Source organism: Bubalus bubalis, chromosome 2 (genome assembly GCF_019923935.1).
Source record: "Bubalus bubalis isolate 160015118507 breed Murrah chromosome 2, NDDB_SH_1, whole genome shotgun sequence".
NCBI lineage: Eukaryota > Metazoa > Chordata > Mammalia > Artiodactyla > Bovidae > Bubalus > Bubalus bubalis.
Window position 1 is genome coordinate 146,215,597 of NC_059158.1, and position 25,302 is coordinate 146,240,898.

Below are 25,302 nucleotides of genomic sequence, written 5' to 3' on the forward strand. Positions count from 1 at the left end.
GTATACATCTATCTGGGTGTGCCATACGCTGACAAGTCACTGAGTTTTCTCAGCAATGTGGACTCCTCACTGTGAAGTTATGGCCTGAAAATTCTTGGCCTCGAGGTGGGACTTGAGAGTTAATGGCTTTCAAGGCTTGAACTTTCCCAGTTAAACAGAGACCTACTTGTTACTCGTGCTGTAGCTTCCCGTCTAATGTCTGTCCTGGCTGTGGTGCTGGCCCTAGAGCCAGCAGGAAGGGCTGGCTGGTAAAGTTCAGTGTCTATTTGCAAGCCTGCTATCTACTTTATTTTCCTGAAGGAGAAATCAAGGTATCTAAGGTTTATTGATTTGCCTATAGTGATTCAGTGAGTCGGCAGGGAATAGGGAGTGAAACCAATTTCCTGGCATCATTTCCCAAGCACGCCAACTCCTTACCTTGCAGTGCCTCAACTGGAAGCCAAGAATCCATCTCAGAGAATTTGATCAGAAAACATATGAAGGGTGATTCTGAAACCACAGAAGCATTGAGAAAGTCATAAAGATGTATAATATATGATAGCATTTACCAGCTATAAATAGGGCCGTGCAGGGAGAAAAATAGAGTCCTTTTAAATCCATTGGGTCTGGAGAAATAGAAACTGCTTAATGTTTCATTAAAAATGGATTTTCATAAATTGCACTTTGATATCTTTGGGCACAAGACAATATGTGAGGACTAAGGTGTTGTTATTTATTATTCTTCGTTTATTAATAATTTGCACTGTTATTGAACCAAAACATCAACAAGTTATATTCTCCCTCTGAGTGGAGCAGTCACCAGGTGTCCTGAGTCTGAGCACTATTTGAAATGTATGAAAATCCACAGCATTTGCCCACAAAAGCACTTAGGCTACAAGGGACAGTGGTAACTACAATGCCGTGTTAGAAAGTAGACACTCCTGGGGCAGTTCTAAATGAGAAACTCTTGTGAAGCAAGCCTTAGAATCTGGGGGCCAGAAGGGACTGTACAGATCAACCCATACAATCTCCTCATTTAATAGGGAAGGAAATTGAGGCCTGGGGGAGGTAGAGATATTTGCCTACAGTGAGGGCTTCCCTGGTGGCTCAGACAGTAAAGAATCTGCCTGCAATGCGGGAGACCTAGGTTCAATCTGGGGTTGGAAAGATCCCCTGGAGGAGGGCATGGCAACCCACTCCAGTGTTCTTGCCTGGAGAATCCCCATGGACAGAGGAGCCTGGCCGGCTACTGTCCTTAGGGTAGCAAAGAGCTGGACACGACTGAGTGAGTAAGCACAGCAGGAACTAATTAACAACAGAGTCTGGCTCCCGGTTCAAGCCTTAGTGTTTGAACTTTTTTCTACTACGCCCACCTCAGAGTAAGAGGTATATAAAAAGTTTATTAAAATAAAATGGTATTGGGAACTTCCCTGGAGGTTCGAGGAGGAGGAGATGGCAACCCACTTCAGTATCCTTGCCTGGATCACCCCAGGAACAGAGGAGACTGGGGAGCTACAGTCCGTGGGGTCACAGAGTCAGACCCCACTGAGCGACTGAGCACAAGCACACATTGGAGCGCCAGTGGTTAAGACTTCTTTCAATGCAGGGCTGCGTGTTCGATCCCTGGTTGGGGAGCTAGGATCCCACATGCCTCATGGCCAAAACACCAAAACATAAAACAGAAGCAGTATTGTAACAAATTCAATAAAGACTTTAAAAATGGTCCACATTCCAAAAAAAAGATGGTATTCTGTCAGCCAAGGGTCCCAAGAACAGAGGGTAGTTAAAAGCACAAGCTCAGGGGCAAACAAGACACTAAGAAGGAACTGGGCTCAGAAACAGGAATGATTACTTGAGGTCACATTGTAAGAGCCTTCATGTGGTTCAGGGGTGGGAGAAGAGTGAGCAATAGCAGATGGAAGGTCAATTAGAGAAGCAAGTAGGTCTCCTCAGGTAGATAACCCATGTGCCTGCCTCCCTCACTGACTGATACCACTGTGGGCAGAGATCCAGGAGGCTTACCCAAGCCTGTGGCCACACACATCCATGGGAAGAGCAACCCCCTCCTCAGACACATATCCACGTGTGTGTGTTCCCCATGCCCACACACAGCCAGCCTCCCCAAGACAGTCCAAAGACACAGTCATTTCCTTACTGAGGAAGGAAAGAAATGGTTTCCTGGTGTTGTCTGCCCAGGCTGAGAAATGAAGGGGTCAGATAAGATAAAATTAGATATTAAAAACACATAAAAAGTGCTGTGTTTCTAAACGGTACCAGCATGGTGTGTACACTGTGGATTAGCAGCTGTGTTAAGGTTCAAATCCACTCAACACTCCAATTATATATTCACGTGGCAAATCAAATCCCCCACCAAGCCCCCCGCCTTGGAACTCCTTAGCATCTCCTGATGGAGGCCACACACAGCCACCACCACCATCCTCAGGGAGCAGGTCAGTAGTGGGGGCCCCCCACTGCTCACAGCACCCGTCCGAAATAAGCAGAGGGCTTGTCTTTGCTTCTGCCCTGCCAAAACAAAACAAAAAAACAAACAAAGAGCCTCTGCCTCATGCTGAATTCTAGGAGAACTGATTCATCTCTTTCCCTTGGATTCGGTGGTTGCTCCATCTCTTTCCCCAGAGCGGCAAGGAAGCCAAGAAACGGGCATAGCGAGCCTGGACCGTCCGCCCTCCTGCCCTTCTTCCTGGTAGCTCCTCCCCAAGATTAGATCACAGAGGTTCAGGCACCTCCTTCTTCCTGTCGGCCTTCTCCCTAGTGTCTGGCTCCAACTTCTTTCCTTCTGCTTTTGTGGCCCGTTTTCTTTGTCTTCTCCCTCTTCTTTGTCCTCAATCACCATGCGGGAAGCAGCCAAACTGACGCCAGGAGGGATGCGTGTGGCAGGCAGTCCTGCTTTGGTGCTCCCGGCAGTGGCAGTCCTGCTTTGGTGCTCCTGGCAGTCAGCAAAGCAGCAGAGGAGGAACCTGGCAGCCTGGGGACCAGAGCGGAGGCTCCCCAGGGAAGCAGAGCAAACAGCAAGGCTGGAGGGGGGTGCTCCCCTGGAATAGGTGGGCTCAGTACCAGGAACAAAGGGTTTCAGCTGAATACAGTGGTCCTCTGAATACTGTTTTGTCCTCTCTTTCCCTCCGTTTCTCTTCAACAGACCACATCCCCTTATTTGGTTGCAAAAGGTATGATGGCTCTTAGCCTTCACCACCACCATCGGTGTGAGCTATTAATGGCTCTGATGTTTGACCTTTAGCAAGTGGGAAATATAGAAGGTTCAAGGTTGTCAAATGGCAGAGTTCCTAGTTACAGTTCCTAAGGAAGCAAAGACCACGTTGTTAATTAGCTCTACGCCTTGGTGCTGCTCTTCACTGTTTCCCAGAGTCTTCTACGTTGGGATTAGAAACAATGGGAGCACACCACTCAATAGCAGCTCTCCCTCCATTCCACCCATGCTTGGGGATCTCAAGGCTCCAAGACTCCTAACACCAACATAAACACTGCACATGTAAGAGAGACAAGAAGCAAGGGAGAAAACCACAAGCCTACAGTCTAAAGACGTGGCAAGGACTTGAGATCCAGACAGACATCTCTGAGCCTTAGTTTTTTCATCAACAAAGTGGAAATAATAGCACTTACTTCCTGGGATGTTTTTTTAGGCCTGATTGTGTTTAAACAGCATCTGGCTCAGTGGCATTCCAACATACTAGTTTCCCCATTCCCCTTGTCCAAAGCCTGTCCATGCCCAGACAGCTCATGTGTTATAGGTGTCATGAACTGAAGGACCTGGTCCCCCTACCCAAGAGGAATGGCTGGTTGTTGCAGAGTTGGCTGTGAATGGATTTACAGTCACTTGGTTGTTAGAGCTGTGACAGGTATGATCTAGGAGTAGTGGTTAGTGGTCTTTCCCTCCACTCTTATCAAGGGAAACTGGGAGAAACTCATGTCCACTTGTTCCAGCTCCTCTTTTTTTCTTTTTTGTAATGGAGAGCACAAAAAAGCATAAGGTCCATATGGCAGTTATTGATTTGGGCCATCTGGTAAGCTCGGACTTGCTCCTACCATGTTGGATCAGAAGCTACTCGGAACAGCCATTCCTCCCATAAGAGATGCATCAGTCAGATGGGGATGGGATTTCATTACAGGGTGGAGACTGCAATGAGAGGAAGCCAGAGCAGGACTCTCAGGGTTTGCCTGCAACCCTGACCCTACGACAAAGACCAGAAAGAACCAAGAAAGTGTTGATTGACACAGGGGCACCAGGGTAGACAGTGCTTTCTCACCCATCCATGGAGCAGGGAGACCTCTAAGTAACTAACAAAAACAATCGTGATGCACTTTCTGATGATAAAATGCCCTGCAAATCTTTCTATATGCTGAAACCTGAGGAAGAGGGAAAGTCAAGTTCAAGCTAGTGAGAGAGGTCCACAAGCCCTAAAAGATGACATTGTCATTCCATTTTTAAAGGATATTCTACTGCTTATTCCCCCTCTCTCTTGGCTTCTGAAAGTGTTTTCCTTTTCATGGTACCTTCCTCTGGTTGCTCTCAGGCCCGGAGGCAAAATTTTTTCTTCCCTCCAAAAGTTTTTGTGAAGACCATGTATTGTTTTCAAGTTAGAGCAGTGTGAGAAATTATCGGTTTTTTTTTTTTATCATGGCATTTCAAAAACAGCCCCAGACTGCAAACCCACTGATTATTTTTAAGCTTAAGGGAACTAACATTGAACAGAGCTTCCCCCACTCTGTCAAAGACTGCCTGGCTCAACTACACACAGGGATTTCAATAACATGGACTGGCGTGTGATGTTACAGGTCTTCCAAGCCAACAACGATGCCACGGAGGTGGTTCTGAACAAGCTGCACTCGCCGCTGCTGACACGCTTCGTCAGGGTCCGCCCGCAGACCTGGCACACGGGCATCGCCCTTCGCCTGGAACTCTTCGGCTGCCGTGTCACAGGTACAGTGGGGTTGCTGTGAGGTTGGAGAGCGGACTGAGTCCTGGGCTCTGCTTCCACTTCCAGCCCTGTGCTAACCGCACGATTGCAGCATGTGGCCTTCACAGAAGGCTCGATTTTACCTGTGTGGGTTTTGAATGCACACGAAGTCTGGACCCTGCCTTGCTGGGTACCATGTCTTCAGGCAACCTCCACTCTCTCGGTGGCTGCATGAATACTTCTAGAAGGCCCCCTGTGTGCCGGACCCCACACTGGGAGCTGGAGATGAAAAAGAAGGGAATGAGCAGACAGGGTCCCTGGCATGGCAGAGCATTCAGGCTGGGGGGCAAGACAGATAATAAACAAATGTAAGTGTGGGGATAACTATGTGAAGGAAGAGCACGAGGTGCTCTGAGAGTGACTGAAGGAACCTCTTGGAGCATTGATCAAAAGTTTGGGGACAGCCTTTCTAAGGATGTGACACTTAAGGTCTGGGCTGAGTAAAGGGTAGTCTGATGGTAAATGAGGGGAACAGCATTTTGGGTAGAGGGAACAGCAAGTGAGAAGGATGCAAGGCAGAAAAGAGCTGTGATGATACATATGGAAGTAAAGACCTAACCCCATAAGGGGTTCCATCTAGAAGGGCAAACAATCACCCAGCTTACAATTCGATCCTCAGCACAGCTCCTCTATGCTCACCGCCCCCAGGAGGGTTAGTGGGGACTGTCACCAACAAGGACATGAGAGTCCTTGGCTAACAGCGTAAGATGCTCAGCCATGCCAGGCACTGTGCTTTTCATACAGTAACTAACGGAATCAGTAACTGAATTTTATATAGTAACTAATGGAATCCTTGCAACAACCCCCAAGAAGTAAGTACTACTGTTAATCCTCCTTTAGGCCTAGGGAAACTGAAGCACAGAACACTTCAATAATTTTCCCAAAGTCACACAGCTTGTAAGTGACCAAGCAAATGTGAATCCAGGCAGTCTGGTGCCCAGCCATGCTCTTAACCACAGTGCTATCCCACGTTGAAATGCAGAGAAGTCAGTGTTGACTTACAGTGTTTGACAGTCGGGTTCTTTGACAGCTCCCTACTGATGGGGGTGGTCCCAGTTAATAGGGTACCAGCCCGACCTCTTGTATCTTCCTCCTTCTCTGCAGACGCCCCTTGCTCCAACATGCTGGGGATGCTCTCGGGGCTCATTGCTGACTCCCAGATCTCTGCCTCCTCCACCCGTGAGTACCTCTGGAGCCCCAGTGCCGCCCGCCTGGTCAGCAGCCGCTCAGGCTGGTTCCCTCGGATCCCTCAGGCACAGCCAGGCGAGGAGTGGCTCCAGGTAGACCTGGGAGCACCCAAGACCGTGAAAGGCGTCATCATCCAGGGGGCCCGTGGAGGAGATAGCATCACTGCGGTGGAAGCCAGGGCGTTTGTGCGCAAGTTCAAAGTCTCCTACAGCCTCAATGGCAAAGACTGGGAGCATATCCAAGACCCCAGGACCCAGCAGCCAAAGGTAGGATGTTCCCAGAGGACTCCCTAACCTTGCCCCACAAAGGGAGGTTGATCTGGGGTGGGCTGGGATGTCGATTTCCCATCTAGATGGTCATTACCAACTCCTATGAGCCAGTCAAACAAATGTTAACTGAGGGATACTTTGCGCCAGGCCCTCTGCTAAATGCCTTTTAATCCTTACAACAGGCTTCCCTAGTGGCTCAGATGGTAAAGAACCAGCCTGCCAGTGCAGGAGACATGGGTTCTATCCCTGGGTCGGGAAGATCCTCTGGAGAAGGAACTGGCAACCCACTCCAGTATTCTTTCCTGAAACATCCCATGTACAGAGGAGCCTGAGGGGTTACAGTCCATGGGATTACAAAGGGTCAGACACAACTGAGCAACTAAACAACGAAAATCTTTATAACATCTCTAAAAGGTAGATCTTAGTGTCCCTCCCATTCCAGAGATGACAAAACTGAGGCTTGATGTAATGTCCAGGGTCACACAGTACCTGTGGTAGAGCCATGATTCAGACACAAGTCTCCCTCCAAAGCACAAACACCTAACCACTACTCCACACCACCTTGCTAATAACTTGGACACTCTTAATACCCTCTTTCAGATAAAGTTTCCTTGGAACTGGCCAGATATTCAAAGGGGATGTGGTTCTTGGAGGCTCAACTATAGAAACTTAGGGAATGACTTCCAAAAACAACTGCCTGTTTCTGAGTGTTGCTGAACTTTGTATTTTGCTGGGCTTGACTACTTAGATCTTTCCCGCCTCTCACAGAGAGACTGGAAAGAGGCAAAGGAAACTAACTCCAGGCCAGAAGTGCAGGCCAGCATCGCCCACTCTGTCCTGCCATTGCAGGAGTAAAGGTCAGCCCTGAACAGGGGGGACCAAGGAGCTCCAGGAAAGGGAGGGATGTCATGCCCCTGTCCCTTTCCACGTTAATCTCCCAATCAGCCTTGGGTACCGGTCCTCATTGCTAAGTTAACTCTTCATTTTTTGCAGAAGATCAGGGCCTCTAGTAAGGAAGGGGTATCACGTGTCTCTGTTTGGCCCCCTTTACTAAGCCAACATTTCCATTCTTAATGCAGAGGCAAGGGCTGGACTGGAGGTTTTGCACTGCTGATGTAAACTCCCAGCTCATGATTCCAGTGGCTTGAAAGGCTCAGGGCTTGGTAACTGGAACCTTCAGTGGATGGAACACAAGTTGGACCACAGGGTCCCCCAGGGATAGCTGACCTTGAGTCTTCTTGACCATCCTGAGGGCCTGGGAAAGGAGATGATCTTAGCCAGACTCAGAGCCTGCTCTCCCCATGACAGTGCCCCGCTTTTGGAATTGTGGGCATTCTGCCACATTCCTAGATAAAAATCTGCCACAGCCCCTGGCATACCTGTGCACCACCTTTCCCTAAGTTACCAGTTCACAAGTGTGCTCTGGGTTGGTTTTCCCATGTGACTTCAGCCAGGGCAAGCCCAACGGTCATCAGTTTCATGTAGTGTGGCTTCCGGTGAGGTTCATTTTGACAGAATGTCTTCTACTAAACCAATGTCGGGGGAACACAGTCTCAGACTGTCAACATGTGCCCAGTAGAAATAGTCATTAGCCCAGAGAAAGGATGGTCACTTTCCCTTCAGCCTCTCAGTGACCTGGAACTTTCTAAATTGAAATTGTCAAGCTGGGAGTTTCTAAATCTAGACTCTTAAACATCAGGGAAAGAACTTATTTTTCTAATAAACGGAGAACTTCAGAACAGGCAAGACAGTCTACATGCCCTTTCCTCCTCCCTAGCCAAGTACAGCTTCAAACTCACTCAGAGCCAAATTCTGCATTTTCAGTTTCACTCCCAGGATAGAGAACAGAACCCAACAACTGCCACTTTCCTCTGCTCCCTATTTGCCATGTTTCTGGGACCTCCCAAATGAATAAAAACCTTGGTCTGAGAATGGGGCTCCCTCAGACCAAAATGTGCAGTGACGGTGGATTAACTCGGAAGCAGACTTCAAGCTGGATGTAAGGGGCGGGGAGGGAAGGGGGAGGAAGGAGCAGAAGGGAGGAGTGAAGAGGCGTCCACCCAGGAAGGGCTGAGCGGCCTTGTCTCCTCTGCAGCTGTTTGAAGGGAATATGCACTATGACACCCCTGACATCCGGAGGTTTGACCCTGTCCTGGCGCAGTACGTGCGGGTGTACCCGGAGAGGTGGTCACCCGCAGGCATTGGGATGCGGCTGGAGGTGCTGGGCTGTGATTGGACAGGTAAGGCCCCTTTTCCACTTCAGGTCTCACTCACATGGTCTCCTGACCCCGGCTTCCTGGGACGGCCTAGGAGGAGGTCAGACTATGATGGGGACAGGCAGAGAGGCAGCTGTCCCCAGTGAAGCCCCATCCATTCAAAACCGCACTGCCCCCCCGCCTGCCCTGCGCTCCACCTTATTCAACCTCAAACCACAGGCCCTGCCACCTCCGGACTTGGGACAGTTTCTCAAGGGAAGTGCTCTGTCTATTTTAAAGGATCGTTTCAGTTACTCCACCCCGAGTCTCTCAAAAACAAATCGTAACTACACACCACCCACCCAAATTCAATTAGACCCTGACTCTTCAGGCCAGAGGGCTGTGGCTGTTGATTTAGGGAAAGGGAAAAAAAAAAAAAACCTTGCTCATGATAATAAAGTAATCGGTTTATGTCTGAATCTGGCCTCCAGATGTCAGTGGCTAAGAGACTTCATTTTCATTTCGAAGCTACATCTGTAAAAGGCATTTATTTGCTCGGGAGGGACCCTGTTGCGGGGGAGCTGCTGGGAACCCGCCGCCTTCCCCTTGTGTGGCAGAAGCCTGGCTGGGTCCCACCTCCACCCAGCAGTGGCCCCAGAGTATCTCCAGAGTCTCCTGAACAGGATGAGGCCCACGGACCACGGCCACCCTCCCTGTTCCCTGGGAAGCACCCCATCCATCCTTCCGAGTGGGGCCTCCCTTCTCTGCAGGCCCCCACCCTCCTCCCGGGCAGAGCTGGCACGGATCTCAGCTAAGCCAGAGTCGAGCTTGCGCGCTGCCTGCCAGACGGAGCTGGCGCGCCACACCAGAGACAGCAGGAGCTGCAGGCAGGACCCGGGCCCCAGGTATCTCCATTTTCCTGTCTGTAAGGTACCTGTCAGCAGCTCACCCAGCAGGGGAAGGTGAAGGATTAATAAGGGCATGTCGGAGAAGTGCTTCTGGCTCCCGGGGAGAAAAATGCTGCCTGTGTGCTGTTACCGTGGCGCCCAGGAGGTGTCCCGTTGAGGCGCGCCGGCTGGGAATCCGGCCGAATTAGCCTTTCTCACCTCCAGATGGAAGGCAGCCCCAGTGAATGCATTTTAGTGGGAAGACATTTTATTCCCCGTCATGAAGGAGTGAGGCCAGGTTCCCTGCAGCCCGCTGAGTGCGCCTCACCTGTCCTCTTGCGGCTGCTGAAAACGGCCCTCTAGCAGCGACCCAAGCTGGCTGCTTCGGGCCAGCATCAGAGCATTAGAGGTACAGAGGACCCGAGGGCTGCAAGGCCAGTGACTTTCAAGCATTTCTGACCATCGTCTGCAATTTAAAATAAATTTGTATCACAACCCACTTGACTTACAAGCACGAGTACACACACACAAGCACACACTACCACATGTGTGCATATGGAATATAGAATATCATTAACCTAGCCTGGACTCTAGGGACAGATTGCCAAGTTCAGGTCCGGCCTCTGCCGATCTCGGTTATCTTAGCTGAAGAATGGGGGTGACCGTAGTATATCTACACCCCTCACCGTTGTCATGAGGATTCAATAAAATAATAAAGTACTTAGCCTACTGCCTGGCACCTGATAAACTTGTTCTGATAAGTAAATGTGATTGAAACAGAAGTTCCCAAAGCAGTGCTAACACATGAGTACACTCTGAAATATCATAGTCCCTATTTTTTTTTTCAGAGTCCCTATTTTAAAATCCTAATCCTGACCCACGAAATTGATCCACAACCTGTTAACAGGGTGACATACAGCTTGAAAAAGATCACCAATCTAGGAGGGGGAAACTGAGTCCCCAGGAGAGGAGCTGCTTGCTAGAGGCCACTCAGCTAGCTGAGAGCTGACTCATCCTTCACTCCTGTCCCCGGTACCCCCGTGCCATGCCTCTCCCAGGCTGGCCCTGCTTTAAGACCGACTGAACAACCGCCAATGGCCTTTTCCTCTTACTGCCCCTCCCAAGCTGGCCCACATGACACTGGAGATGGTCAGCAACAGGTTTCTCATTTCACAGTTCTCCTGACCATTCTTTGGAAGATCAGAGTAGGACCTCGACACCCTCCACCCAGCCTCCTTCCCTTTGAAGTCTCTGACATCTGGTTTCAATTACCGGGGAGCATAACGTGATGGGCAGTTACCTCTAAGTGTCCAGTACAAACACAGTGGACACGGAGGCCAGCTGTCATCCCCTCACTTTCATTCACACGTCCTGCCCTCTCACTGCCTTGCCCACCCCCTTGCCACTGGATTTAACATTTTACATCTCTGCCAAAAGCTCACCCACTCTGACGTTTCCTGGAGTCGCTCTCCCAGGCCTCGTGGCTTTCTGCTTTTCACATTTCCATTCATTTCTGCGATTCACCTTTGTTCCCTTCTTCCTTCCCACCCCAAAGGATAACAAGGAATAGAATGGGCTGGGTTGAGTTGCTGCAGCTAAGTAATTTGACGGGGCTACTTCACCTGTTCATTTGTTTGTTTCCAATGATTACTTCTTGCCTTGCTGCTCATAGTTGCTTTACAATGGTGTTGGAGATTCTGTGACACGGTGACAAATTTGAACTTACAAATTAAGACGCTTTGGGTTTGTTTGCTATTTACTGTGAGTGAGAGGCAGGCATGGCAAAAGGAAGTATGAAAGGTTATGCTCGTAGTATTTAATAGCAGAAAGATGGGAAGTCGACCGTGAAAAAGCTATTCAGCGCGTTTAGTGATTTCCTTCAGCTCCCGGCTTTATTAAATGGTATCCTGAAGGGTGCTGACAAAGATGCGTAATTACATACAGTAGCACAAAAAAACACATATAGAAATGGTAGGAGCCATGCACAGGCTTTTTGGGGAGTCTTATGGGAGGCCAGCCCTGGGATGAAGACCCCACCTCACAATACACAGACTTAAACATCAGTTTCCAGCATTCCTTGGGGCCCCACCTAGCACCTGACTCATGCTTTCATTCACTTCATGAAAGGTTGCTGAATGAAATGACTGGCAGCAACAGATAAACAAGAGAATGGATGGGTGAATGAATCACCTAGAGCCGAGGGCAGAACTGACTGCCTGAAGCCAGGTTTGCCCAGCCAGGCTCGGTTGCCTGCTCCTCATATTTTGAATCAGTTACCAACATTGACAAGTCTGGCGGTTTTCCCTGGGTTGTTGTTGGTTTTGTTTTTTTTTTTTTTTTTTTGGCTTCATGTGTGGGAAAAGACATCTATTTGCAAGATCTGGCCACACTGGCCACCTCCCTACGTGGGGCCATCATGGTGGTGGCCTCCTTTACAACAGGCCTGTGGAGTTCCTCTACCACTTCCCCTCAGCCCTTTACCCTCCCTGCCCTGCAGTGGGCCATCCCCGCCTTACAAAGGTGGTTTGTGTCCTAGAAGCATTTGTACTTGCCACACCCTGACCTAAAGGCACAGCCCTAAATGCTTTCCACTGAATGGAGTCTGAGTCCCTTTGAGCCCTATTCTTTTCCATTCAGTTTTGTGCAAACAGAAACAGTGTCTGGGGTCCCACTTCCCAATGGCTTGGCTATGACTTCAGCCCTTGTGCTTCTGATGATCCTGTAACAGATGGGCTCCCAGGTCAGGTTAGCTTTGGTTCATAAAAGCACAGTCTGACTCAGAGAAGGTAGAGATGAGAAGGCCTGTTCCGTGTGCCAGCTGGGCCGAGCCAGGGGCACTCCAGTGGCCACACAAGGGCCCGTGTGCCGACGTGTCTTCCACAGGATGGAGCTCACTGTGTTAACCGAGACTTTTTTCCAAACCATTCTTGATGGGTGTTGTTCACTACGTGTATCACCCGTACTTGTGTCTTTAAGTGATCTTTTTTTTAAAAAAACATTTCTGGCCATGACACGTGGCATGTGGGATCTTCCCTGACCAGGAATTGAACTCACATTTCCTGAACTAGAAGCGTGGAGTCTTAACGATTGGACCGCTAGGTCCAGTGTCTTAAGCAGGTTCTATGTCTTAAACAGAACACCCAGGGCATGGTTGAGTCCCACCTGGGGTCCATGTCACCCACATTCATTATGGCCTGGCGTGGCCTTTTGTGTTGGCCTCAGACCCTCTGCAGTGGAGTAAACAGGTGGGTTTGTGTTCATCCCTCTGTCATGGCTGTTTCTACAGCTAGGGACCATTCTCCTTAACACAGGTTATGGTGTTGACTTCACCACAGCACACAGAAGTGACTTCGTGTGTGTGTGTGTGTGTGTGTGTGTGTGTGTGTGTGTGTGTCCATCTTGGCTTTCCTTTCTCCTGCCATCTTGAAAGGCCCACCCTTGGAGGAGAGACTTAATATTTGGCATCTTCCTCCTGCTGGGTGTGACACAGGCTGCTGCCTGAAGGATTCACTCCTGTACTTTGCCTCTCTGCAGACTCAAAGCCCACAGTTGAGACACTGGGACCCACCGTGAAGAGCGAAGAGACCACCACCCCGTATCCCACTGATGAAGAGGCCACGGACTGTGGGGAGAACTGCAGCTTTGAGGATGGTGAGGATGGGGTGGTGGTTGTATTTCACCGGGGTGGCATGGGTGCCAGCCAGTCACAGTGGAGGCTGGTCCATGGTGGGGGCCAGGAACTGGGGGTCCCTTGGTCAGAGGTCAGGAAGGTGTGATACTTAGGGACTTGGGGCAGTAGCTATTTATAACCTATCTAGAAGGATTCAGATATTGGAAAAACCAGTACACTGGTCATCAGCTGAGATAAGGGTCCATCCAAGGAGAACTCCGTTGAGAAGTCTCCTTTCCAAGCCCTCACTTCCTGTCTTTAGAATCCACAACCGTGATGGCTGTGTCCACAGCACAGTCAAAAGGAGATCTGTCTGTCAGCTGGTTGACTTGGTCAGTGGAACACAATAGTTGGGTTAACTCAGCAGTTAAGCATGACTTACCTGCATTTCCCTGTGTCTTCACCATCGCTGGTTGAGAAAGCGTTACAGTTATGACTCTGAGTGGGCGTTGCATTCTCCACAGGCGAGTGAGGTCAGGGACAAAGGCAGCAGTACGAAAAGGCACCTCAGTTGTCCCTCAACACTCAGGGCCTCTTCATTTCCCATTGACCTCATCACATGGGAAATCTGTATCATTTTCATTTTCTCTCCTAAGCATATCCAACTCAGATGAAAAAAACAATAGTTGGCAGAGCCCAAGAAGGACATCACATTTTAAATCTTCCTGCTAAGGCCACAGAATATGAGGACATTCCTAACAAACCACAAATTTTGGAACACCTGGCATTTTTGACTAGGATTAAATGCTTGACAGCCTCAATTTACAGTAAATTGCTGATCGTTATTAACTGTTCATTAAGCCAAATGAGGGAAGATTGGTCAAGAGGCTGGGGAAGTGATGGAGACATAAAAACCTAGCACCCAGTCAGTGGGGAGATGGATGGCAAAGGCTGTGGAACCCATGCCCTTAACCACTTGCCAGTACGAGGAACTGTGCTGATGGGGTAGATGGCTCCCAAAAATGGCTACAAAGAAGAATGGGAGGAGAGCCAAAAATAAATGCTGAAGTTGTATGACTGCAAAATGATAATTTAATGCATATGCTTTTAGGAATGCGCTTTTGTATATTGCGTGGGCGGGTTGGGGGGGGACACTCTTGGTCAGGGATAGTTGAATTCAGAATTCTGACATTTTAATGAACTTGTTTTTGTTTTATGAAGAGGAGAAAGAGACTTGGAGAATCTTCCAAGACATGTTTGAAAGAGTTTGAGAGCCAAAAGGGGAATGCATTCATTTACTGTGTGGTGTTGGATTAGCAGAGTTAGCTTGGTGGAGGGCAAAAGGAGGGTTTTTATCTAAATGCCAATCCAAAGGAAAATTTAAGAGTTCTGTTGCAAATCAGAAGTTTAATATAATTTTCCCGTTTATAGTGTGGTTTGTCTCATTTGGGGTTTCTTTAGTGGTTCCTCCCTTCTCTCTCTCTCTCTCTTTTTTTTTAGCAAAAGATGTCTTTGTGGAATTGGGTTCCTGAGATACAGTATGCATATAAACATTCGAGAGGAATTATGCTATATTGAATTACTCCATATTTTTGAATGGAAAAATAGAAATTTAGAAGTTGTCAGGAGAAGGGGATGGTGAGGGCGAAGGGCTGACTTTTCCAAGCCACAGGTTGATGCTGCAATAATAGATTCCATGTGTTTGTTCTCATGATGACTTTGGCCAAGGATGGGCAAATATTAAATATTCTTTCTCGGGAAGGGAAAGAGACGAGCAGGACCAGTGGCAATCTGCCGTGTGCCCCCAGGCCAGCAGGGCCCTCCCCTCAGAGGTGAGCCCTCCTCGCCCCCAGGGTGGGAGCAGCTTGTTGCCATCAGTCTGTTGTTCCCTTTCGACTTCCTAACCTGCATTCTAGGTCTTCCCCACGGAAATTCCTCTCTGGGAAGCCTGAGAAGGGAAGTGAAAAGGCCAAAGACCCCACTTCCTCCCAGCTCCCAGCATTGAGCAGCATTTTTCCGCTGTCTCCGCAGCCAAGAATCCTAATTTGGGTTTCCATTTCCTCTCTTCACCGCCCCCCCAACCTCCACTTCATCACATGTTTGGCACCAGCTCAGACTGGATTTTTAGAGCTAAGTGGAACCTCAAAAGAAACTCTTGGGTTCAGTCTATTCACTTAGAGGTGAACAGCCCTGCAGATGGAGGCAAGCCATTGTGTGGTCTCTTCTTGGATTTCCATTCTCTGCTGCCCCTGGAATCCTGGCCTTGGGGCACTCTGAGCCATGTGAAATTATTCTTCCTCCTGATTGGCGCTGAGCTGGGTGGCAGGCTGGTCTTCCCCCACACCCCCTCGTTTTTGCCCTTAACATGCCAAGTTGCCCTCCTGGCAGCACCTCCCCCTGGGGATTCTGAACTGACTGGTCCTCTGAAACAAGAGACCTGGCACAGGGAGGTGAAGGGGAGCAAACAAGCCCTCCTTGTTTCCGAGGTCACTTTCTCCTCCCCAGCCAGCACCTCCTGCATTTTGAATTCCAGCCTCTGTGGATGCCAACGGGCTGCCCATCACTGCTGACAGCCAGGTTGGCAGGATCCCGCCTTCCACCAAGGCACTGGGGAGACATTCTTCTCTGGCATTTAGGGAACAGCGATTTTCACATTTGTCTGCTCTCCAAGGTGGACAGAAGAGGCTGATTAGAGCCTGCAGCCATTTGGTGGCCTCATTTATAATTGCTGACTATGGGAACCACTGGCAGACTTGGCTTTCATGCCTGGGAAGGATGAGACCAAAGGCTGACCCGAAAGCCAGCCATCGCCAAGATGGGTTCAATGAATAAGCAAAGGGAGCCATTGCTTTCTCTGTTCTCCCCTTAGGCCCTGCCAGCGGTTTAAATAGCACCACTGTGGCTGTTCTCCGAACCCATTTCATTTGCCTTGTTTTGGGTTTTGTTTTCCTTTCAGACAAAGATTTGCAGCTCCCTTCAGGATTCAATTGCAACTTTGATTTCCCGGAGGAGCCCTGTGGTTGGATGTACGATCATGCCAAGTGGCTCAGGAGCACCTGGGCCAGCAGTTCCAGTCCTGATGACCGGACGTTTCCAGGTAAGCCAGCCACGAGTGATGAGCTGAGAGAGGACTTCCCTGGTGGCTTAGTGGTAAAGAATCCACCTGCAATGCAGGAGACACAGATTGGATTCCTGGGTTGGGAAGATCCACTGGAGGGGAGGGCATGGCAGCTCACTCCAGTATTCTTGCCTGGAGAACCGCATGGACAGAGGAGCCTGGTGGGCTATAGTCCACCAGGAGGGGTGGCAGAGTGTGACACAACTGAAGCGACTTAACACCGGCGCAAGACCAGCCTGCACCATGTTTTTCAGCTCTAGATTCCCTGGCGAGCTTCCTAGTAACTTCCCACCATGGAGCAGTCCTCTGCTCTTTGCCCACAAACCACCAAGTCTTTGCTCACAACGTCACCCGACGGCATAGCTGTTTGGTGGTTCCTGGCCCTCTCTCGTGATTACAGTGCAGCCTGGAACCTGGGAGGGAGTGGGAGAGGCTAAGGTAAAAGAAGAAGAAAGAGCAGCTGGGAGTTCCTAGGAGAGGGATGGGTCAGTGTCCCTTTGTTCCCATAGTCAGCTCACCACCACCAGCAGAGCCTGTGGTCAGCTCCAGGGTGGGTATTGTTCCTAAAATGGCTCATTGGGAAACTCCTGGCCCAAACTCCTTGACTGATACTTCTGGGAAGGTATCATCACTTCTGTCGAAAACCAAGTCAAGGGCATGAACCACTTGGCCTCTCAAAGAGCATCGCTGCCAGTCCTTGGAATATTAGGAAGCCACCCACTTGGCCTCAAAGCCTTTCCTGACCCTGCTGACAGAGTCGTTGTTCAGTTGCTAAGTCGTGTCTGACTCTTTGCGACCCCATGGATTGCAGCACGCCAGGCTCCTTATCCTCCACCGTCTCCCGGAGTTTGCTCAAATTTATGCCCATTGAGTTAGTGATGCACTGTAACCATCTCATCCTCTGCCGCTCCCTTCTCCTTTCGCCTTCAATCTTTCCCAGCATCAGGGTCTTTTCCGGTGAGTCGGCTCTTTGAATCAGGTGGCCAAAGTGTAGAGAGGGGTTGTCTTTAGCCCTTCTAAGCAGGTAGAGACAAGAGTTATCCACACTCTGTACGTGCCAGGCTTTTATAGCAGTGTTCCAGTAAGGTTTAACCACCAGGATTTTTTTTTTCTAAATCTGCTTTGTAATGCTTGCCACTCTGTGGTGTAAATCCCCCACTGTGGTTGAACGCAAGCTACCAACATGACATCATCAGAGGCGGAGTGGAGAAGTAAGTAACACAGCCTCAGTTTTTTCCATCACGCAGATACAATAGATATAAATAACTTCGGAATCATGTGTACTGGTAAGATGTATTAAAATAATTAGGAAGTATTGCACTTTGAGAATTTATTTCCTTTTGTTTTTTATTTTATTTTTTTTTCTTTTTATGAGAATTTACTCTTTTTTTATGTGTTTTTTTTTAATTTTATTTTATTTTTAAACTTTACATAATTGTAATAGTTTTGCCAAATATCAAAATGTTTTTTAATATACTTAATTTCTGGGTAACTTTATACAGTTCCATTGGTAATAATGCTTGTGTTTCAACAGCTGGCTTACAAAATTCCAGAAAATTCCACAATCAGCTCTCTCAAGCCAGTACATAGTAGATGTTGCTCCAGCACGTCACGAGTTAGCTTTCCTCCTGGACCTAGGCCCCCAAAAGAGTTTGAGAGGAAAGAGGTTAATTCTAGAAATTAGTAGATCATACGTTGCCGGCCTAGAGAAGGAAAGGGGGAGAACGTCCCCCTGTGCAGAGTCTCCCAGAGTGACTCTGCTGCCCCTCACCCCCAGGCCTGGCCGTGTCCCCCCCTCCCCAGGGTGGCCGTCAAACAGATGCAGGGAGAGCACCACAGGCCGCCTCCTGACTCGGCCTGCGCTTGTTTTCCCGGAGGGTCACGGCGTCTGCTCTGGAGAAAAACATTTTCATATTTCAAGTGTTTATCTCTTCAGCATTTGAGTGCTCAGAGAGATTAATATCTGAAGATCACCACCGCCCTGGGCAACGGGGGAGAACACTTACCCTCGTCCCAGCCTTAATCATCCTTCCCCCGCCCTCGTTCACTGCAATAATGTTTAATTAATATAATAAGCCTCCTGCACGTTGGAAAAAAATACTTATTTTTATAACCCAGCCTGGATTTTTCATTTCATTTCCTCTCCTTTGAGACTTGGCCCAATTAATTGGTTGTTTTTCCCAACCCCCAGTTTCTATACAAACATAAAGGAGATTTGCAGGGTGTATGTCTGGGTGTATGCACATTTATAGGTGTGTACTTGTGCATTGTGTGTATGTTTGTGCATGTGTTTCTTTCTCAAGGTATTTGTGATTGTGTCTGTATGTGCATATGTTATGTTTTTATGTGTTGATTTTATGTTTGTAAATATGGATATGCATGTGTTTGGTTTGTGTGTATGTGCAAATGTGTGCATATGTGTGTGTCTGTATGTTTGTGCTTGAGTGTGTTTGTGGTTTATATGCATGTGTGTGTGTGCGTGTGTGGTGTGTATATAAGGGGACAGCTTGGCAAAGGTGCTTTGCATGAAGGGATGTAGATGATAGAGCAAGGGAAGATTTACTGAATCTCATTTAGCATCCATCCTCAGGTTCTTTCTAACAATTCCACTTTCTCCCTTGCACTCTTCTGAGCAGATTTTCTCTAGGAAGGCCTGAGGTCAGCCCAGTCCAGGCTGACCTGGAGGTCCAGGTTCCAAGGCCGCCAATTTGCAAGTGACACTTTGGGAAGAGCTTAAGTTACTCTCTGTTTGACAGGGTTCCTCTCTGCCCACTCCTCACCCTGCCCTAGCCCTCACCTGATGCCCCATTGGTCGACCCTAGCTACTGGCTGGGGATCCTCATCCTTGCTCTCATTCCGCTTGATTCATTACACCCTGTGGTTTGGGAGGGCTTTTCAGAGCAATCTCGAAGAGCAGGCAGCAGTCCAACCTTGGCTGGCTAGATAGGGACAGAAAGAAAATTAGGGCCACGAGGAACTGCTAGATCTAATGTTGTTTCTCCCTTAAGAAACTGAGAAAGAAAATAACAGTTTTCCTCTTCCAGAGGAATCCCTGAGGTTTGCAAAAGCAGCCCTTAGATGCTGCCTCCAGAAAACCGAATCAGAGCCCATCTGTCCATCCTCTGATGATTTAAAGAATCACTTGCTGTATTTCCCACTGTCCATCTCCTTACAAAACATGACGCTGGATTCTAAGCAGGAGAGGATAGAAAGCCTTTTCTGTTCAGGGTGGTCCTTTTTTCTTCTTCTTCTATTTCTTCAAAAAAAAAAAAAAAAACTGGGGCCCCGAGGGGAGCAGTTGGGAGAAAGGAAACAGCTGTGCTGTTAGGGGCAGGGCAGATGCTGACGGGTTCAAAATCACGGGACCTTCCAAGTCAAGCCTGAAAGCCACTGTGTCACCCACAGTTCACCCCTCCACAAAGAGGAGACCGCACCACTCTCTAAGTCAGCCATATGTCTTATCTCCTTGTTGGATAGGTAAACAAAAGTAACTACACTTAGGAAAGGAGGTGTCTCCATCACGTGCAGAGGGAGAAGGCAGGAAAGAAAAAAGGAAATAGCCATGTTGAAATATCAGAACAGGCTATTTGATTAAAACTGTCTGTGGAAGCAACTTACATTCCTTAGCTGTTTTCGGATTTCGTTCTTTTCTCTTGTTTTGTTTTCTTTTCCTTTTAAGTAAGCAATTAGTTCGGTTCTTCTGGCTAGTGGAAAGAGTTGCTTAAGGCTGACAAGACACCCTCTGGTTTTATTCCACTGTTTTTGTTTTTCAAGATAGTCTTTCAAGATACTCAGAATTTCTTTTTTTAGCTCTTTGCTTGTGACTTAGAAGCCTGGAGTATGGTCATAGTAGCCCCTGGGGACACTGTTGCGAATTCCTGGAGTGGGTTGCTGTGCCCTCCTCCAGGGGATCTTCCCGACCCAGGGACTGAACCCACATCTGTTTTGTCTCCTGCATTGGCAGGTGGGTCCTTTACCACTAGTGCCACCTGGGAAGCCCTCTCTGAGAAGGCACCTTGCCTTTGCCCTGTAACTGCAACGACACTGGAAATGTCTCCCCTAGTGGGAGCCGGTGCATCTCCTGCAGACATTCTCAGGAACTGATCAGAAACAGAATTTAGGTGCAATTTTGAGGATGATCAGATTCAGCTCAGCAAGGAACAAGGCAAAGACTCCTCAGCAAGGAACAAGGCCAAGAGATGCTGTGGTGAACCTGTGTGTCTAGACCTGCCCTGCTTCTTATGGTAGCCACCAGCCACCTATGGCTAACTTAATTTTAATCAGAATTAAATACAGATAAAACCAGTTCCTCCATCATACCAGCCACATTTTAAGGGCTCAGTACCCACTCTGTGTGAGGTGGTGCAGATGGAGAACCTGCCAGTCATCACAGGATGCTGTCTTGGTCAGCACTGCTCAAGCACCTTTCGACATGAACACGAGAGTAATTTCCAGGGTCCTTGCTGCTGCTGCTCCTTGGTTTGGTATAAATCAAGGGGCAGATAATTAGGGGGATGTGTCTTCTCTTTGGTCCCTTCATGGGAGTGTTCAGTGCCTGGTACTTGTGTTACTGTATGATTCTACCTAAGTGAGTAACACAGTAAAGTCAGCAAGTAATACAGACAGTATCGGAACTATCCAATTCAATCAAAAAGAGTAAATACTAAGTAATAGCAATTATAGTAATAAAAACTGTTGTCTTCAGGAATGAGACAAGGCTAGCTACAAAGGGTGCTATGCCAGGGCAGCATCAGCATCTTCAAGTGTGTGGTCACCCTGTATACATATGTGCTCTGTGATACGTTTGTTGACCTGATGAAGTATGACTTCAATATTACTTCATTTCAGTAACTTGGAGTCATGGAAGTAATGTAAAGAAAACAGGCAAAAGCTATTGGGACTAGTTTGCCTTTCTCAGAGGACAGAGTTCTGGCCACCTAGCATTTGCACGCTTATTAGATTGAGAGGCCAGAACCTTTACTCTGGATTCAAAACCAACTGAGAGGAAGTCAAGAATACAATGTTCTGAAATACTCAGATTTTACAAATGGGGGCTCTTCCATCAGGTGTAGGGCTGTTGTAATGCACATTGGGCTGCTGAATAAACTCCAAGAGCGTGGAGGGCCAGGACTGCGATCCCTGTGGGACATGCACAAAGGAGGATTGAGTGTAGCTGGGGATGGTCAGTAGATGGTCACAAAGGAATCAGTGAAAGAGATGAGTCACTTGCTTACAATGGGCTTGATTTTGGGTGGTGAGCTAGCAGTGACTCTTTGAATTAAAAAGCAACTCTCTGAACTCAAAAGACCTTCCTCATAGGTGGGGCGGTTGGCAGCGAACAGTCCAGACACGGAATTGCCATTAGCTTGAATTACCTTCAGGAAGCAGTTACTGTGACTCGGCTGGGGCACAGCCACTTCAGATATGGAGCCAGGAACTTCTCAGGCTTAGACCAGGCTAGATTAACGACCAGGAGCAGCTGGGCTAAAAGAAAGCCATATTTAAGGAATAACATCAACTGGAAAAGGAAAGTATGGTGGCCCTTCTTCATGGAAAGTAGGGAGGAAAATACCTCTGACTCTGTAGAAATCACAGCAGTAGAGAGGAGAAACTATTTTTCCTTATCTTCTGCAAATCATGATTGGTTGAGTGTGTAGATTGACAGTGAAGGGACAGTGTGATAAAGAATGTCTCGATTGCAAACCTTCATAAAAGCTGACATACAAAAAAAATCAGCTCCAGATAGACTTTTCTGCAAAACCCAAGCCTGAAACCTCAAATGTCCACAAACTGGTCAATTGTAAACCTTGAGAACATTCTGTGGAGTTCATCCAAAGTCAATGTTTCCCTTAACCAGTTGTTAATTTGAGGACCTTAGCAGACATAGGCTGACCTTGGGACGCCAGCTGAGGGGCTGACTCACGTTTTAAGCATGACCTATATGAAGAGACTCCATCTCCTGCAGTACTAAATAGTCTTTCAGATGGCTGTTCTAGCAGGAGGGCAAGATGCTAGCCAGGAGATGTGTGTGTTGGACAGATGGTGTGTTTGGCTTTGCGATAGCCAGGAGGATAGACTGGTGATTTATTTCAGGGTTTGGTAAGGTGTCGGCGCCATTGATCCCGTTGCGGTTGGGCCAGGAACGTTCACGTGATCACCCAGCACTTAGGCAGCTGAAGCCAGATGTGGTTGTAAATCGCCAGGTGAAATGTCAAGAGACCCTTCCTAGAGACAGCAGCAGGTTAAGATGCCTGAGCGACCTTGTCCTCCACACTTCCTCTCTGCCCTTTTGAACTCCTGTTATTCATTCCCTTGTGATTGTTTTCCCTGTGTCATGGGCAACAACAGATGTTTTGAGTCAGGGACCTAGCAGAATGCTTCCCAAGTATGTCAGGTCCAGGAGGAGAGGGATTGTATCTCTGGGACATTTTCGTTTCATTCTCTTTCTGCAGCTGAATGTATTTCCTCTACATTGTTTCTTGTTGGAAACCATCCATTGGCGACATCACTGCCATCAAACTACAAAAAAAAAAAAAAAAGAAGACAACCTCTAGCAGGGAGACCTGGTTCTTAACCAGTCACTTGTCATGTTTTGGGACCTCTTAACCATCCAAAGGGCTTTTCCCCTAAAGTCCAAGCAAATCAGTAAAGTGGCCCACCCATTCTAGGCCAACCCTTGCTCTATCAAGCCATCAGCAGTCACTGTCTGCTAAAACTTCCTCTGTTTGGCAGTGGCGGGCCATAATGTTCCAGAAGAGCAGACTCCATTGACACTGCATGTGCTTCACTCACAGCAGAGACAGGGATGCTGGGACTTAAAGGAGCTGCAGCACTGAACTGAGCAAAGTATGCATCTGAAGAGGCCAGGGTTACGTTTCCTGAGGAAGCGAAGACCAGGGTCATAATTCTTCAGGAGTGAACTTGTTTTTTAGTCAGAGGACAGAAATTGGCTGTACTTCATGGGGGAATACATGTGTCTAAATGACAGTGGGAAAACTTAAAACTGAATTTAAGACGTTTCTGACAGTTAGGGCTGCGCTCCCCCCACCCTCCCCCCCTCAAAAAAACCAAAAAACACATTGCCAGCATGGCTTTTGGAAACTCCTGCTTTGGAGAATTTAAAGCAAAGCTGTGCTAGGGATGTTTTCAGTGTGGTTCCTCTGAACAGCAGGGCTGGCCCCTTCTAAATGGTCTTTTGGGGCCCCACTCTCATTCCAGAATGATGTATTTTGTCTACTGTGCTGCTGCTGCTGCTAAGGCACTTCAGTCATGTCCGACTCTGTGCAACCCCATAGATGGCAGCCCACCAGGCTCCCCCGTCCCTGGGATTCTCCAGGCAAGAACACTGGAGTGGGTTGCCATTTCCTTCGCCAATGCATGAAAGTGAAAAGTGAAAGTGAAGTCGCTCAGTCGTGTCCGACTCTTAGCAACCCCATGGCCTGCAGCCTACCAGGCTCCTCCAGGCTCCTGGCTCCAGGAGCTCCTACTACCAGGCTCCTCCATCCATGGGATTTTCCTGTCAAGAGTACTGGAGTGGGGTGCCATTGCCTTCTCTGCTGTCTACTGTAGATTGACCCAAAAGACATGTGGTCAACAATGCCTGGTGTATAGCATGGGGCTGGCCCATTTCTGGGGTTAGGACATATCTGGGAACCATCTTATTCCAGAGAACATCTTTACTGTCCTTGAGCCAAACCTTACTTCCTTTGAGTCTCCGATTGGTCTTCCCAGGTTTCTGGGGCTCTTTGGACCCTTTTTCTTCCTAAAAGAAGCAAAAAAGCCAGCAAAGCTGAAGTTCCAATACTTTGGCCACCTGATGCAAAAAGCCGACTCATTGGAAAAGACCCTTACTGGGAAAGATTGAAGGCAGGAGGACAAGGGGGCGACAGAGGATGAGATGATTGGATGGCATCACTGACTCAATGGACATGAGCTTAAGCAAACTCCAGAAGATGGTGAAGGACAGGGAAGCCTGGCCTGCTGCAGTCCATGGGGTTGCAAACAGTCAGACATGACTTAGTGGCTGAACAATAACAGGAGGCAGAGTGTTCAGGGATGGTAGTTGAAATAAAGATCATAGCTTTTATGGAGCTTCTACTGTGCCCCTGTTCCTATGCAAAGCACTTTAAAAGGCTCTTTCCATTTCCTCCTCCTCCCAGCCCTATGCAATATTGCTATTAGTGTATCCCTTTCACAGATGGAAAGACTGAGCCTTTAAAAGATTAGCAAACGTTAGGATGCCAGCCCCCATGAGAGGTGAAGCTCTGGTGATTTTACTCGATCCAGTGAGGGTTCAGATCCTACTTCCATCCCTCTCTAGGAGTGGTCTGGGACATACTTTTCAATTCTCTGAGCCTCTGTTTCCTTTTTGGTAAAAATGGAGACCATCATACTTATTTCACAGGAAGATTACGGAAGGCGATGAAGCCCCCAGCGTGATGTCTGGCACCTCGAGGTGCTCAACTCACATCAGTTCTCTTGCCCCTGCTCTTCCTCTCCCCTTCTCTGGGCTTCTCTTGACCAAAGTCATTCCTTCATGATGTCCTGCTTCTAATCAGTCCCTCTCAGTGACAGGCGGGGAGGTTTTGCAGCTCAGCGTCCTTCTGACTGATGTCTCCTGCTAATTCCTTAAATTTACATATCATCTTTCTTCCCTCGAGCTCATAGCACTTAACAGACAAGTGGGGCACAAGTGATTTCACTAAGTGAAATTCAGAGGCCTGCTTGTCTAGAGATTCTGCAAACTAGTGGATTAGCTCGGATGTCAGCGCTGAGTTATGATCCTTCAGCTGCTCGTGCTTAGCACGCCACCAGCATTAACTCCCTGGTCTTCCAGTGGCCCTTTAAATCATGCACAGTGATTATCATCTTATTGTGAGAGAGAGAGAGAAGAGAAGAGAGGAAAAGTGGAGGGGGAGGGGGCCAGTTCAGGTCCCTGGGAGAGGCAGTCTGTGACACCTTTGGCCTCACGGTGCCTGAAGTTTTAGCAACAGGATGGGTAAATAAAGCAGACCCAGAGAAAATCCAGCCAGCCCGGCTTTTTACACCTCCACACACATTTT

General features: G+C 48.3%; 1 protein-coding gene across 4 annotated transcripts in view; it reads left to right on the forward strand.

The window, feature by feature from the left end:
* The window catches only part of NRP2 (neuropilin 2), a 120,532-nt gene that overhangs the window by 55,599 nt on the left and 39,631 nt on the right, over positions 1-25,302 (forward strand). For all 4 annotated transcript variants that reach the window (XM_025278061.3, XM_025278063.3, XM_025278062.3 and 1 more), the window contains exons 8-12: positions 4,792-4,936; positions 6,078-6,427; positions 8,526-8,670; positions 13,047-13,163; positions 16,079-16,219. In XM_025278061.3, coding sequence (XP_025133846.2) covers positions 4,792-4,936; positions 6,078-6,427; positions 8,526-8,670; positions 13,047-13,163; positions 16,079-16,219 — 898 coding nt within the window. The remainder of the gene's footprint in view (positions 1-4,791; positions 4,937-6,077; positions 6,428-8,525; positions 8,671-13,046; positions 13,164-16,078; positions 16,220-25,302) is intronic.